The 14,570-nt window shown below is 37.6% G+C and overlaps 2 protein-coding genes across 3 annotated transcripts in view; one reads left to right on the forward strand and one right to left on the reverse strand.

Moving 5' to 3' along the window:
* Nucleotides 1-3,578: 3,578 nt before the first annotated feature.
* cdkn1ca (cyclin-dependent kinase inhibitor 1Ca) lies at nucleotides 3,579-4,726 on the forward strand. Its single transcript, XM_041980267.1, has 2 exons — nucleotides 3,579-4,066; nucleotides 4,171-4,726. Exons 1-2 carry the CDS (start codon nucleotides 3,658-3,660, stop codon nucleotides 4,284-4,286), a joined length of 525 nt encoding a protein of 174 aa, XP_041836201.1. The 5' UTR covers nucleotides 3,579-3,657; the 3' UTR covers nucleotides 4,287-4,726.
* Nucleotides 4,727-9,892: 5,166 nt separating this feature from the next.
* kcnq1.1 (potassium voltage-gated channel, KQT-like subfamily, member 1.1) overlaps nucleotides 9,893-14,570 on the reverse strand; it is a 59,211-nt gene continuing 54,533 nt past the window's right edge. For both annotated transcript variants that reach the window (XM_041980034.1, XM_041980024.1), the window contains 4 exons: nucleotides 13,808-13,902; nucleotides 13,318-13,364; nucleotides 13,143-13,204; nucleotides 9,893-12,475 (listed from right to left, as the gene is read on the reverse strand). In XM_041980034.1, coding sequence (XP_041835968.1) covers nucleotides 12,209-12,475; nucleotides 13,143-13,204; nucleotides 13,318-13,364; nucleotides 13,808-13,902 — 471 coding nt within the window. In that variant the 3' untranslated portion in view covers nucleotides 9,893-12,208. The remainder of the gene's footprint in view (nucleotides 12,476-13,142; nucleotides 13,205-13,317; nucleotides 13,365-13,807; nucleotides 13,903-14,570) is intronic.

Raw genomic sequence — 14,570 nt, forward strand, 5'->3', positions numbered from 1 at the left:
CTGACGCTGTCGTCCAACCTGGGCCCTGTTTCAGAAAGCAGGATAAGTGAAAACTCAGGGTTGGTGGACTCAGAGTTGCGCTTTAAACTCAGTTTGTTTAACCCGCTTTCTGAAGCTGGGCCCCTCTGTGTGTGTGTGTGTGCGCGTGCTTGTAGAAGAGACTTCGACCTGGCCGGTCTTGTGGAGTGAGAGTCAGGTAGGGGAATTGGAAAACAGGCATCCTTGATGCATCCTTAGAGTGGAGAAATGAAAGTAAGGTAAATGTTGGACATTTAAAGCTGGTAGAAACTATTTAAATGTACAAAGTTAACGCTATATTAGCATGTTATTATGGTTAAATAAAAATGAAGACAATTCATAGTCATCTTAAATGTCCATTAATAAGAACACCTTGTACACCATCAAATAAATAACTTACGTGTATTATGTGTAGTTGTCTCATTATTCAAGCTATTCTAAGTGTGGAATGTTTGCCTCTATATTTTTTCATGAATTTTTATTTATTGAAAATGGATTTGTCTTGTTCTGTCAGTGGCTGTTCAGTGGTTAATTAAAGTGCAGCTGTTAATCAATTCACATCAAACTTTATTTATAAAGCATTTTTCTTGCCAAAGGCAACACAAAGTGCTTTACACGATGATAAAAATGTATGCATATTAAAGTAAAACAAGCCTTCACACACTATATGAGATAGCAAATTAAAAACACAGCCATCATTGTCTCTCTCACAGTCACACAGACGTCCACATACATGCACAAAGAGAGCCGTCCCCCCTCCCTCCATTATACACAAACAAGAACTCCACAGTTTCTGTTTCTTAGTACAGAAATAATAATAACGCTGCTGTGAGGAAACAATATCTTGGGGATCCGATCACACCGAGAGCCAGCCCACCCATTTCCACAGAGACCACCACAGCAACCACCCAGATCAGGGCAGGCCAGAGTCCACATCACAGCTGTAGGACTGCAGTGCAGAACCCCTAGCCACTGGGACAAGAGCTATCACCACGGCAACAACCCCCAGTCCAAGCAGGCAAAGTTCCTCCCTATGAGGAAAGGAACTGTTATACATCTTATGTTGTTTACATTTAGATAACACATAACCAGTCTTTCATGATCTCAGTTATGTGTGGATGCAAACTTTATTAATTACTGTGGAGCTCATTAACAAAGTATACATTTAGGAGCAGTTGCTGTTTTGGGAAGGGACAGATGTTACACCAGGACACGATATGTGTGTGTGTGTGTGTGTGTGTTGGGGGGGGGGTTAGAGTATACCCACTACAATAAACTAGACTACACCACTGATGTAAGGGCCACTGGTTTGTTGTCATTTAGCGGATGATATCTTTCAGGTAGCAGAACAAGGCTGTCTTTTATAGAAGAATAGAGGAATAGAGTGCCTTTAATGTCACTGCACAAAAGAATGTAATAAAATTTGCAGGGTTTCTGAAACAGAGCTAGATGTTAAAGGTCCCATATTATGCAAAATTCACTTTTTAATGGTTTTGGAACAGTCATACTGGTCCCCCCGCATGTGTAGGAGACCCATAAGTGTGAAACTCTTTCAGGCGCTCTCTCTCCCCCCTGCTCCACCTCTAGGGAAGTAAGCGCTGAAATGAGCTTGTTTGAAAGCGTGTACGTTATGACGTCATAAGGGACAATAACCACTCCCCACAGAGCGATGGACCCGTCTACCGGCTCTCAAAGCCCGCCCTCTAAAAATCACCTAGCGCCCAGTGTTTTTCTCTCTTCGGCAACCCTCGTTAGCGGACATGGCTAAGCGACAGAAGCACTGTTCTGTTTGTGGCTGCATAAATGAACACGAAAACGTTTTTTTTACTTCCATCCACTGAACCCACGAGGACTGAGTGGATTAATTTTATTTTTGGAGGAAATGTACCCGGAAAACTTCCAAAGGTTTTGCATGTCTGTGGCCAGCATTTCAAAGAGGACTGTTTCCACAACATGGGGGCATGGAAAGCAGGCTTCGCCAACCGTTTGAAGCTGAAGCCAGGTTCAATACCAACTGTCCGTGACACAGCTGGAGAGGTAAGAGCTGGCAGTTATTTTATCGTTTCGGCCTTATTAGTCTGATAGCTTGAAAATATATTAACCTGTCAATCACCTCATGACGGGCGATGCGATGGGCGGAGCCAACAGCTGAGCTGCTCCACCAGGGTTCCGCCCACCATAAACGGCACATTTCTGAAGCTGCTAAAAAGAGGGAGATGAAGAGAAGCCGCTGCACTCAAACTGAGGGTCGATTTGTCCATACCATGGCGGAAATATTTCATTTAGATATTAATGAATGGTCTCAGATTGGGAATAAAGTGTATAATATGGGACCTTTAAAAGACCCGTTTAAAAAATAATTCACAAACATAATATATAAGATTAAAATTATGTATATAAATAAAGACTAAAACACTGCTGCAACTGACTGGAAATTATCTATAGCTGTGTTTCCATTAGAGTATTTCGCAAAATAAAAGCGATATCTCTAAAATCAAGTGCAATTGCGATTTGCAGGTGTTTCCATTGTATGGTGTTTAGCGCATTAGCCATTATACTCATAAAATCTCATCCTGCGAGACTCCACTTTAAGGAGGAAGGAGATTGCTAATTCTTTGTAAAACTCTTGAGTTTCGCTGTTGTTCCCTATCAAGGATGGCAGTTATATTTTTTCTTAAATTATTTGTAAAAAGATTTCTGTCTCCTGCGAATACTCATAGGTATCGTCATTTGAAATAAACTGGTCATGTGACCCCTTACGTCACATGACATCATGTGTAAATGTGAAAAAAGTGTTTCCCTTACACTTTTGCAATATACTTGTATATCAATACATCTGAAAAACCACCTCATGAGAGCATAAAACTTTTTAGTGATATTTGAGAGATTTTTCAAAATGTAGGCATTTCCATTACTGTTTTTTTATTACAATATTTAGGTGTTACGCAATTCTAGGAGTAATGGAAACGGACCTTATGTCAGTTGCCTTGGTTGATCAGCAAAACGACCCAGGAGTAAAAGATGTTTATTTAGAATATTTTTTTTTATTTCACTTCACCAAATTGGGTTATTTAACATGTATATCCTTACCCCAATTAAATAAAATAAAATTGAACAAAAATGTTGCATGTCTGCTGCAATTAAATTAAGGTAACAAAACTTTAAAATGAGAAATATATAACAAGACAATCAATGGAATAATAATAATAAAAAAAATAAATAAAAAAAATGGAGAAGTGAATATTTTATTGTTACTGCATTATACTACTTTTAAAGGAGTATATTGTTTTCTTATTCTCACTAAAGCACATCTGAACACTTTCTCCACCACTGACTGATGTATCCAGCCTGTGGATCACCACTCCTCTCAGTTAGAAGAAATCATCATTGTTATGATAATTCTAAATTGACCTCTTCTTTTCAGGACAGACATTTCGCCACATAGAACCAAAGTCTTTTAAGGTCTAAAGTTCTTTATCACACCAATGAATTTGCGCCAGACAGCTGCAGCCAATCAGAAGCCTCTGCTCATTGTGTACAAACAAAACACCGTGCGCCTTGGTGCCTTTAAATTGTCCTGCACTACTATGATGACCAGAGAAGACCAGAGAGAGACAGCAATAGTAGTTCTTTTGAAAGATGAATCTCATCAGAGGCAGGCAGTCTGTTTGCAGGAGACTCTTCGGCCCGGTGGACCACGACCAGCTGCGTCGGGACTTGGATTTAAAGCTTTGGGAAATTACGGCGCAGGACAGCCGAAGATGGAACTTTAACTTCCAGTCTGAGACGCCGCTGCCAGGCAGGTTTCAGTGGGAGGAGATTCCCACAGACTGCGCTGCAGATTTTTACCTGGAGTCTGTACAGATGAAGGACGCCGTTAACTCTCCCAAACCTAATGACGGCAAGCTGAAACACAGTGAGGAAATCGCAGGAACCGACCAAGAGAACTGTTCCAGCATCTCCAACACACCCAAGTGTCCCGCTGAAACGACGCCCGTTCGGAGAAAAAGGTCGCTTTCTGATCCTCGAGCCAACACACGTATTACAGGTAAAGCACATTTGACAGATCCAAGAGTTTGATGGCCTCTCAATGGGGCTTAAAAAGTAATGGGATAATACTCTGATTAAAAACTTATTTTTTTTACTCGACAGATTACTTCACAAAGAGAAGAAGAACGGCAGAAACTAAGACCACCCGGAATCCTTTTCACAGCAGTTCCAGCGACGCAGCTTATTGCAAGAAAATAAAGATGAGCATGCTTCTGTAAATACTGTTTCACACAAGGCCTATGCAATACATATTCATTTATTTTTAGTTTTATTCTTCAGCGCTTGAGATAAAATACAATAATATTTCTGGTGGTATTTATTTTATTTATTTATACATTTATTTATAGTCTGTTCCATTAGCTTCACTTGTTATATTTGTGGCATGTCAGTTTCTTTTCTGACTTGAATTTGCTTTGAAGTCATAAAGATTTAAAATTTTGACATTCGTTCATATTGAATTTCTGTAGTATGCTGTGTTTCTATTATATTTTTTCTTTCTTTTTATGTGGCATTATTGAATAAAATGAAAAGCCTGTAAGCACAGTAGCCTATGTTGTAAATTCACTACGTTGTGCAATGCCTGGCAATGCTTTTGCTGCACAATGCAGATATGTTATACTGTCCACACACACAACACAATGATCTATAGATCAATACATTTGGAAATTAAACGTGATTTAGAAAGTTGCACAATGTCTCAGTCACTATTTAATAAATGTGTATTTCATTACACTGTTACTAAGAAAACATGAATGCATGATTTGCTGCAGTACAGTTTGCATAAACATGTCCTGAAAGTAAAAAAAAAAAAAAAAAAAAAAAATCTCAGACTCAATTATCTGTAAAAACTTAAACAAATCCTTAGTTGATGCATGAAGATTAATTGAGTGAATGAAAGACAGAATTTGCAGTATTGGGCAGTTGTGACTCACTTGGTGACATCTCTTAGAAAAGTTCATGTAGGGTCATATATATTCATTTATTCACATATTTGTCTGAATATATGGTAAATGGACTTGTACTTATATAGGGCTTTTCCAGTCAGTTTGACCACTCAAAGCGCTTTACACTACTTATCACATTCACCCATTCACACACACATTTACACCCCGATAGGCACATCGGGAGGTAACGTGGGGTTATGTGTCTTGCCCAAGGACACTTCGGCATGTAGTCAGTGGAAGCCTGGAATCGATCTGCCTACCTTCTAATTGAAACACGACTGCTCTTCCTCCTGAGCTACAGCTGCCCTATATCTATATATATTAGTTTGCCTTGTCTTTACATTGTTAACTCTGAGATGGTGTGTGTTTATGTCTGTGTTCAAATTTTCAAATTTAATTTAAGGTTTAAAAGCACAAAACCACCTCTCTTCTACAAGAGTCAGGGACACTTTTCTAAAAGCTAAGAGTTTTACTTATTTGGCATAAAAGCTGAGATCTGCAGTGGCACCCCTTGGTGATTTTTGCACATTATTGTCATTCACTACAACTGCAAGCTTCTGGAAATGTATTTCCGTGTGTCAGCTACAGATGAGTGGGTTAATAAGTGTCTCTCTGAAGTCACGGAAAACTCAATTGGAGCTGAAAGTTTAGCGGCCGAAAGAATAAATTTATTTGAGAGTAATTGCATTTTCTGGGTTGCAATATGAGATATTTTATAATTACAGTCATAAGGAATGTGCTGCCAGGCTTAAAATTATATCCATTAACATGAACTGTAATTTTCAAATTAGCCTATTAGAGAGGCCAAATCTCACATAAGTATATTCAGCCCAACTGTGTTGGGGTTTCAGCTTGAAAGAATTTGAAGAGACCATCTGGCCAGTGAACAGGACAATGGTCACAAAGCAGAGTGTGCCATCTATTTCACCTGCAAATCAGCCTTTAGAGCTCCGTAACACCCTCCCCCATCCCTCCCACAAAAAAAAAAAAAAAAAAAAAAAAAAAAAAAACACTCCCAAGGACTTTCCTCTGCTTTTCTTCTTTCTTTTGTTCCTTTGCATACCCAAAGCAGTGACATGTGCCCAAACCTATCCCGCTGACAGTAATTACTCTGGCTCACGTTTCCTATAAATGACTAAGCTCATATTGAAGCACAAGAGGAAAATAAAGAACAATCACATTGTGACTGTTTTAATGACTAACTCAGTGCACGGTTTCTGAACTGGGAATAGATTGTTTTACATTTTTTGCTCTGCTGGGTTTATTTTTAGATTATCAAACAGAAAATAGGCTAGAGATCAAATTATCCCTTGAGTCCATGAGCTCCCACAGGTTCTAAATTTCCCCACCCAGCACCATAATTAACACCCCTGAAGATGTGCATGACAAACTGTTCAGTACATCATCAGAGAATTAAGCTGTCACAGATGACAATAGTGACAGTTTCATTTTATTTTACAGTAAAGTCTAGTAACAAACAAGAAAACATGCATCAAATGTTCAACACAGAATTCAAATGTACTAATCTGCATGAGTGTCGCCTCTTCTAGTGAATACTTCAATAAGCACTACAGAACTTTGGTAGATTTGTACAGTGAGTTGCCCCCTAACGATGGTTCATTCAGCATCCATCTTGCATCCTTCCTGTACTCTGAGCTCTCTTTAGTCAGTAAATGTGAGTCTGATGTTGATGACTCTTGTTTTAAAATCAGCCATTCAAAATGGCCAGTGTGTTTACATTCCAGTTATTGGTGAGTGACATGATACATAAAGCAGAACTCAGCTGTAAAGTGATGCATTGTCCCAGAACAAAAAGTTCTGAAGTGTGTTTTTTCAGCCCCAAAACGCTGCTGAAATGTACATAATATTGTCACGGTCATTAAAATGATGAAGAAAAACACATCATATCAAGGTTGGAAAGTTATGCTACCTTAATATATTCAAATTAAAATACTTAAATTCTTTTTCTATTTTGTTGCTGCTCTTTGAACCTTCTGCTCCAATTCACTTTATTTATATAGCACTTTTAATGGTAAATGGTCTGTACTTATATAGCGTTTTTATCCTAAGCGCTTTGCATGTAAGTCACATTCACCCATTCACACACACATTCACACACTGATGGCGGAAGCTGCCATGCAAGGCGCTAACCACGACCCATCAGGAGCAATTAGGTGTTCGGTGTCTTGCTCATGGACACCTTGACATGAGCTCGACCAGGCCGGGATCGAACCGGCAACCTTTGGGCTACAGGACGATCACTCTACCCACTGAGACGTGCCGCCCCCGTCTTTTAAAACAAGACAGTTAACCAAAGTACTTCACATCAAACTAAAACAATAAAACAGTAAAATGTATAAAAACCAATGATTTTTATTGAAGATTATGTAATGTATTTTTGTCTAATTCCTAATAAGCTGTTGTATGCTTTTTGCTTGTATGTTCGCTCAATCTTGTGGTGTATTTTAGTTGTATTTTCATTTTCTAAATGTCAGTGTTGTGTTTCTCAATTTCTTGTGTTTACATTTTTCTTATTATGTAAGCCACCAATTAAATTGAAACTCTGATTATTAAAAACATATCCTGACCAAGAAAGGCAGCAGCTCATCAGCAGAAAGAGGATGTATAAGCTGATATGTTACCTAAAAACTATGTTCAACAGAAACTAAATTTCTCAAACACACAAAAAAGTACATCTTTTAAAACACAAAGTCCTCTAACAAAATTAACCACATTTACCACTTTATTAAAATGCTCTGAATTTTATCAATGGGTATAAATGGGTCTAATTTGGGATATTTCTGCATATTACTCCATGTTCAACATGTAAAATAAGCAAATGCAGTTTTCTCCAGATCTGTTTAAACCCTGCAGATTATTGCAGCCTCTGGTGCAGATATTCCTGTTTTATCTTTTTATTTCCATGGCTTAGCTCTGCAACCAAATTTGCATTCCAAATTGATCCTGTATTCACTGTTTATAACCCACATAACACTAATTACAGGGGGTGGAAAAGCAAAAAAAAAAAAAAAAAAAAACATAAAAAAAAACAAAAAAAAAAAACAACAGCCTTTAAAACCTCAATGTCCTTCATTCAATCAAACTCCCCTCACCCACATCCTGGTCAGCCACAAAGGCCGAACACCCTCAGCACACTTCAGGAGGGTGCAGCCCATTGTTGTAGACACCAGAGGCAGATGGTCACTTGGGCCCATTCTCTACATGGTCACTTGAGTGAAGGAATGCCTGGACACCCCATGGACAACCAGCGGGCGAAAGGTCACCATCTGCTGCACAAAGGTCGCCTATATAAAGAACATGCTATTAACCCCATCTATCAGCCAATCAGGACATGACAAAGACACTCCCTCCTCATATAGCCTTAAACACAAATAATTTTGCTCCCTATGGAAGGACGCACAATTCTTTATAAACGGAAACCTGATTGGTTCTTAGCAAGGCATTCATCTCATTTAGAAAAAGAAAAAGTGAAACCATTAATTTTTAATTGAAAAGGAGAACTTCTCTTTTTCAAATAATGTGCTGCGGAAGGAAAAAATCCCATTAAAACTAAAATATTCAGCTCATTTGTTTTAGACCCCTTAAGGCTCCAGACAGTTGGTAATAATTACTGCAGTCCTTTATTGTTATAGAGGAGTATATCTAAACATTTACAAAATAAGTGAAATAATATTGAAATACTGAAAACAGATTCTCATTTAACTTAAAGTTTTAAATGCAATGCCTCATCTGTAAGATGAAAGCAATTAATGTCATTAAAAAAGGAAACAATATTGAACCACAGCATGTGAATCTGAGGGAAAGGCAATGTCTAACTGACTTTGACCTGGCATGTCGATAAAACATGAAAGAAACTGAAACGCATTCCATAGGTCATATAATATTTGCCATCAACAGATATATATATATAAAAAAAACATATTCAAGAAAGGCAACCAATAATTCAGCAAGTACACGTTTTCTTTCAGTCGTGACAAAGAAAGAAGACCATCTTAAAATTCTAAGACTTTATGCTTCCTAATATTGAGCAATGTACATGTTTGTTATCCGGTTTCTATACCAGGTCTTGAAATTAGATAAATACAATGTCAGAAAACATGACAGATTACAATGTGTCATTTATTCAACAAAACCTATGCTAAACTGTTTTCAAACGACATAAAAAGTTAATAATGAACTTGATGAACTGATCATCACTGGTGACCTGTGAGGTGTGAGCATGTCTATAAAAGCAGAGGTTTTGGCAGTTGGCGAGTCTGAAGCATTCATGTGCCAAGGCAGAAATGCATGATCTTAGAGAGTAACAACTCTTGTTGCCCATCAATCTGGGAAAAGTAAAAATCATTGGAGTCCATACGTTTACAGGGAGAAAGATTATGCACAAGTGGAAAACATTCAAAATAGTTGCCAATATTCCCAGGAGTGAAAATCTTGGCATGTTCACCCCAAAGTGGGACTGTGCAACACTAAGGAAAAAAAAATAAAAAAAATAAATAAAACACAACAAAAACAAGCACACCTGACACAAGTCTCATTTAGGATTTATAAATAATAAAGTTAATGATCTTAAAATCAGGAAAGAACAATGTTCTTTGGACAGGCAATACCAAAGATCAAATTGTTAGACGGCACTACATTTAATGAAAACCCAACACAGCATATCAGCTCAAACACTTCATAACAACTTTAAAGCACGGTGCTGCCTCCATCATCAAAGACCCCAACCACCCCCAACATGGACTGTTCACTCTCCTCCCCTCAAGCGGGAGATACAGGAGTCCGAAATGCAGGACAACCAGACTCAGAAACTCTTTCTTTCCCTCGGCAGTCAGACTCTGTAACAACGGCCTGATAAGATAAAAAAAAAAACTCTTGAGTAAATAATCTATCTAGTTTTTTAAAGTTTTGTTTTTTATTTTTATTTTATAATCTTTTATGGCATTCAGTGTGGACAGCAAAGTTTCATTGTTCAAGGAAACTTGTTTCCTTACTGTGCAAATGACAATAAACAGTTTGAATTTGAATTGATTGTAGATGAATGGTGATTTGCCATTGTTTTGCAACCAGACAACACCTTGCAGTCTTAGAATCAACCATGAACTAAAATATGGCTGGAACTGTCATGCAATAGGACAATAAACATATACAACAGGAAATCCTCAATAAATCAGTATGTAAGAAATTAAAATAGGATGAACAAATGGCAGCAAATGTGAGGCATGACATTGTGTACTTGGCTTTTGCCCCCACAGTCGCTTTGCATTTTGATGTATGTCATTTGTTTTTGTTAATCTAAGGTCATACTTATCTCATTTTATGATATGGTAAGTACCATAAGAATTTCAGTTATGTCCTGACATGTAAAATTTATTAATTGAAAGAGGAAGTATTTTTTCCATATTCATACATGCTCTGCAGGTTTATGTTAAGATAATGGATGGACAAATTACCATTATGTTTTATAAAATGTCAGATCTTTAAAAAAAAATCTACAAAAACAAAGGACGATAGAAATGTTAAAAAAAAGGTTATTGAAATGTAAGCCCTATATCCTAGTTTTAATGGCACAAGTTCTTTACCAAAATTTCTGCATCTGTGCTTAGTTTTTTAAGTAGCAAAATAACTGATCTAAAAAAGGGCAAAAATTCAAGATTTGACATTTTTTCCATTCATTTTTGTACAATTCCTATATTAAAAAATAGAAAAGGGCACCCTGCAAAAGTCTGAACATCCCAAGATTTAGCCCTCAGGTAGCTTTTACCAAGGTTTCAGTCCTTGAATAGAACATTAGGCCTACTGCTTGTTAGGAAAGACCACGGGATGCAGATTCCAAAGATTTACAAATTCTCATCATACAAATTCAGTCAATAGCTCCTCTAAGCAGCTGCTGGGCACTGTGAAAGCTTAAACAGTTAACAGTAGCAAGGCAGGGGAGGACTAAAAAAAAGAAAGCAATGTTCTTGCAGGAAGTTGTTTTCTTAGTTTGATATGTAGTCACGAAATAGCACTTAAAAGGAACAGTGGAGGTCAAGTTGAAAAAGAAAAGTTTCAAAAAGTACTGCTATTTGCAACAGCTATCAAAAGAAAACCTTCCTGCTTCCCGGACTTGAAATTAAGTGTCTAAAGTTTGCAAATAAACAGAATTAAATAGAAGTTTTTGACTACAATGAGCTAAGGTATGTTTACAGACGGTGAACGATTTCATGAAAGAACACCTCCCCATCTGTTTAAGGGGGGATCAATCATGCTTTGGGCTTGTGTTGTAACCAGTGGCATGTGAAATATTCCCATTGATGGAAGAGTAAATCCAATTAAATACTAGAAAAAGATCACAGTGTGTTAAAAAGCAGAAGATTAAGAGAGGACAGCTTTTTGTAACTGAATATTGATCCTGAACAAACCTCACAGAGCCGCAAGCTGAAGGTTTTAACACGATCCTCATGGCACCCCCAAGTTAACTTTGAAAACCCGTGGATAGGCCTCATAGAAGCAGTGCATGCAAGATGGTCTAGAATTTCACAGAAGCAGCAGCATTTTAGAGGAAGCAAAGGATGTGATTGTATGGGAGAAAATCCTCCTAATATGAACTCAAAGACTCTTAGCTGACTACAAAAAGTGTTTACAAGCTCGGATACTTGCCAGGGGGGCTGTTACTGAGGACTGACCATGCAAACTTTTCCTTTGGGCATTTTTGCTTTCATGTTATTTTGAAACCATCAAAACTAGAGATAAAAGAAGCAATCCAGCTTGAGTTGTAAAAGAGATGCCATATCTGACTTTATGCCTTTGGGAAATCTGTGCATTTTTGCTCTCTGTTTTCACGTTAATGAACATTTTGACCAGATTGTACCAAAACTCTTTGCAAGACACAGAATCATGGCACAGTTTTTGGTTGATATGTTTTTGGCATCAGCCTGAATACATTTCAAGTACTATACTTGAAAAACAAAAAACAAAGCAATCCAACTTCAAAGGCATTTTGTTGACCAGTTTCTCATATAATGTGAATATATGAGAAATCCAGTTTATCCTACATTTTCTAATATGGTATTCCACCTAAATGCCAGCATTCAGCAAAGTAGCTTCAACTGGATGTGCTCACCATACATGGATGAGTATATCTTATGACATTGCACAGACACAAGCTAAACACTGAGGCTGTCTGGTTCCAGGTTTCAGCAGCTCTCATCTTGACTGGTGGTGGAGATCAGGGGATTGTTGGGGCAGATCACGGTGCTGGCGTTGTTGGAGGAGAAGGACGAAGGAGATGAGGACAACTGGTCATAACTTGGCAAGCTATCTTGGCAGGGGAGGACATTGCATGTCCGTCGAAGTCGTGGCCTTAGCCTGCATTTACCTTCACCAACACCAACTTCCATCTGGTCCAGCAGGAGGGTGAGAGACTCTGTGATGCGGGTCAGAGTCTGATCCATGTGTGTTATCTATACAAATTTAATCAGATGGTGATCAATTAAAGTGCTCAAGAGTTGTTTTACAATTCATCATACTTTGAAAAATAATATCTAAAGGAGATTTACCCTTAAAAATAAATTTACAGGTCAAGAACATTCAGTGTGATAATTATAAGCAGCACCTTCACAACTATTTTATTTCTAGGAAAATCATAACCTGACTTAGAAAAGTTCTTTCTCAACATGATATGAATTGTGTTTGATGATTTCATAGTTGCACGTCTGTGTGTGAACACTTGAGGAAGGAATTACAAATTTTTAAAGATAAAAGATAAAAGTCTTTTTTTATGTGCTGCAGAAGAAGCAAAAGCACTCTTTTTTTAATTTAATTTGATTCAATAACAGCAGGGCCATGTGTGTAAACACATTTTCCATATTTCATTACAGACAATAAAGACAGATGAACATCTGATGTATTTTCCACAACTATTCTCAAACGCATTTGACTTTAACTGCTTTGTCAAGATCCTTTCATGAGAAAGTTGAGCTGCATTCTCATGACAAAAGATGAGAACAAAACTAACATGACCTGGTTTAGATATTCAGGTTTTCATTTTCCCAAACCACAAAAGACAATCTGAAAGACTTAAAGACAAGTAAGAGTTACTGCATCTTTCAGAGGATGCACTAATCCCACCTTTTCCTCCATCCTGTTGAGTCTTGAGCCGATAGAGTTGTTGCCTTTGTCTCTGGCTCGATCTTCAGATGTAGACATTAGACAAGTAAATAATAAAAAAAAGGATTATTAGGTCTGTGGTTTGCTTCAAATTTTCTGCCATGTACTTTTAAATAGAAGTTAAGTGATTCATTACCTGAACAGGTCTGGAACAAAGTCATTTTCCCTAAAGACTGGTCTAATCTGAAAGAAACAATGAGAGGCTTGCGTTAGAATTTACACATTGTTTCTCTCTTGCCTTTCTCATTTTTCTTTTTTTTTGTGTTCTACAACATGCATTCCTTATCTGTTCATTTTCTATACCCATTAAATCTAATTCACAGTCATAAAAAGGCTGGCTCCTATCCCAGTCTGTTGACGAGAGGTGGGGATCAGTTGTTGGTTCATCATAAGGACAAGATGGAAACAACCAACCATGCACACTCACACTCAATCCTTGGGTCAATTATAATCCCCAGTTAATTTATCATGTATATTTTTGAGCTGTGGAAAGAAGCCAGAGCAACTCAGAGAATATGCAAACTTCCTGCTGTGAGGTGACAGTGCTAACCACCACACTGCCATGCAGCCTTATGCATTACTCAGAGGATTACATTTTCATAAAGCTCATCTTACATTAACATTACCTTCGCTGAAGCTCCTTAATTCGGACCATGAGGTTGAGGTGACCCTGGGAGTATTGCTCAATCACATCTCGGACATCATATGGCTTACGAGCTTGCTACAAGATAAAGAGATACTTCAAATTGTTAAATGAAATCTGTCCTCTATTTCAGTCATCTTGTTAGGTATGAAAAGCTTACTAATGTATATCCTTGAGGTTTGTTTGTGTCCTGGAAAATAACTTTATTTAAAAGGTCTTACAAAAGGAACATGGTGAACATAGACAATATTTGCTATGGGGAGGTTTACAGTCCAGACACTAACTACTTATTTTGTACATTATCATTATTATTGTATCTGAACTTTTGTTACTCATTATGCTCTGTGTAACAGTCCTTGAGGTCACAACAGATTTGCTGGGTAATTGCTGGATGGTGTGCACAACCTGCGATGACATTTATGTTACACAGACCCCACGGTACTCTTTAAGAATTGTGCACACATAAAGCTCAACAGCCCCTGGGGATTTAAATAATGAACACTGAGACGTGGCAACAAATGGCTTAAAAGGAAGGACATAGTCACGTGGCATAAAAAAAAAATCTCAATTCTAAATGTTTACACATCAAGAGATAATAATAAACCTCTTTGCACTTAAAAGACTCGAAGCTAAAGAAACACAACCTCAGATGAAGAATATATAACATATCACTTCTTGTCATTTAATTAATAACTAAGCCTAAAAAAGAAGCATTCAGCAGCTTGTAAAACCACCTTCTAAAGTAT

This window comes from Melanotaenia boesemani, chromosome 1, assembly GCF_017639745.1.
Source record: "Melanotaenia boesemani isolate fMelBoe1 chromosome 1, fMelBoe1.pri, whole genome shotgun sequence".
Taxonomy (NCBI): Eukaryota; Metazoa; Chordata; class Actinopteri; order Atheriniformes; family Melanotaeniidae; genus Melanotaenia; species Melanotaenia boesemani.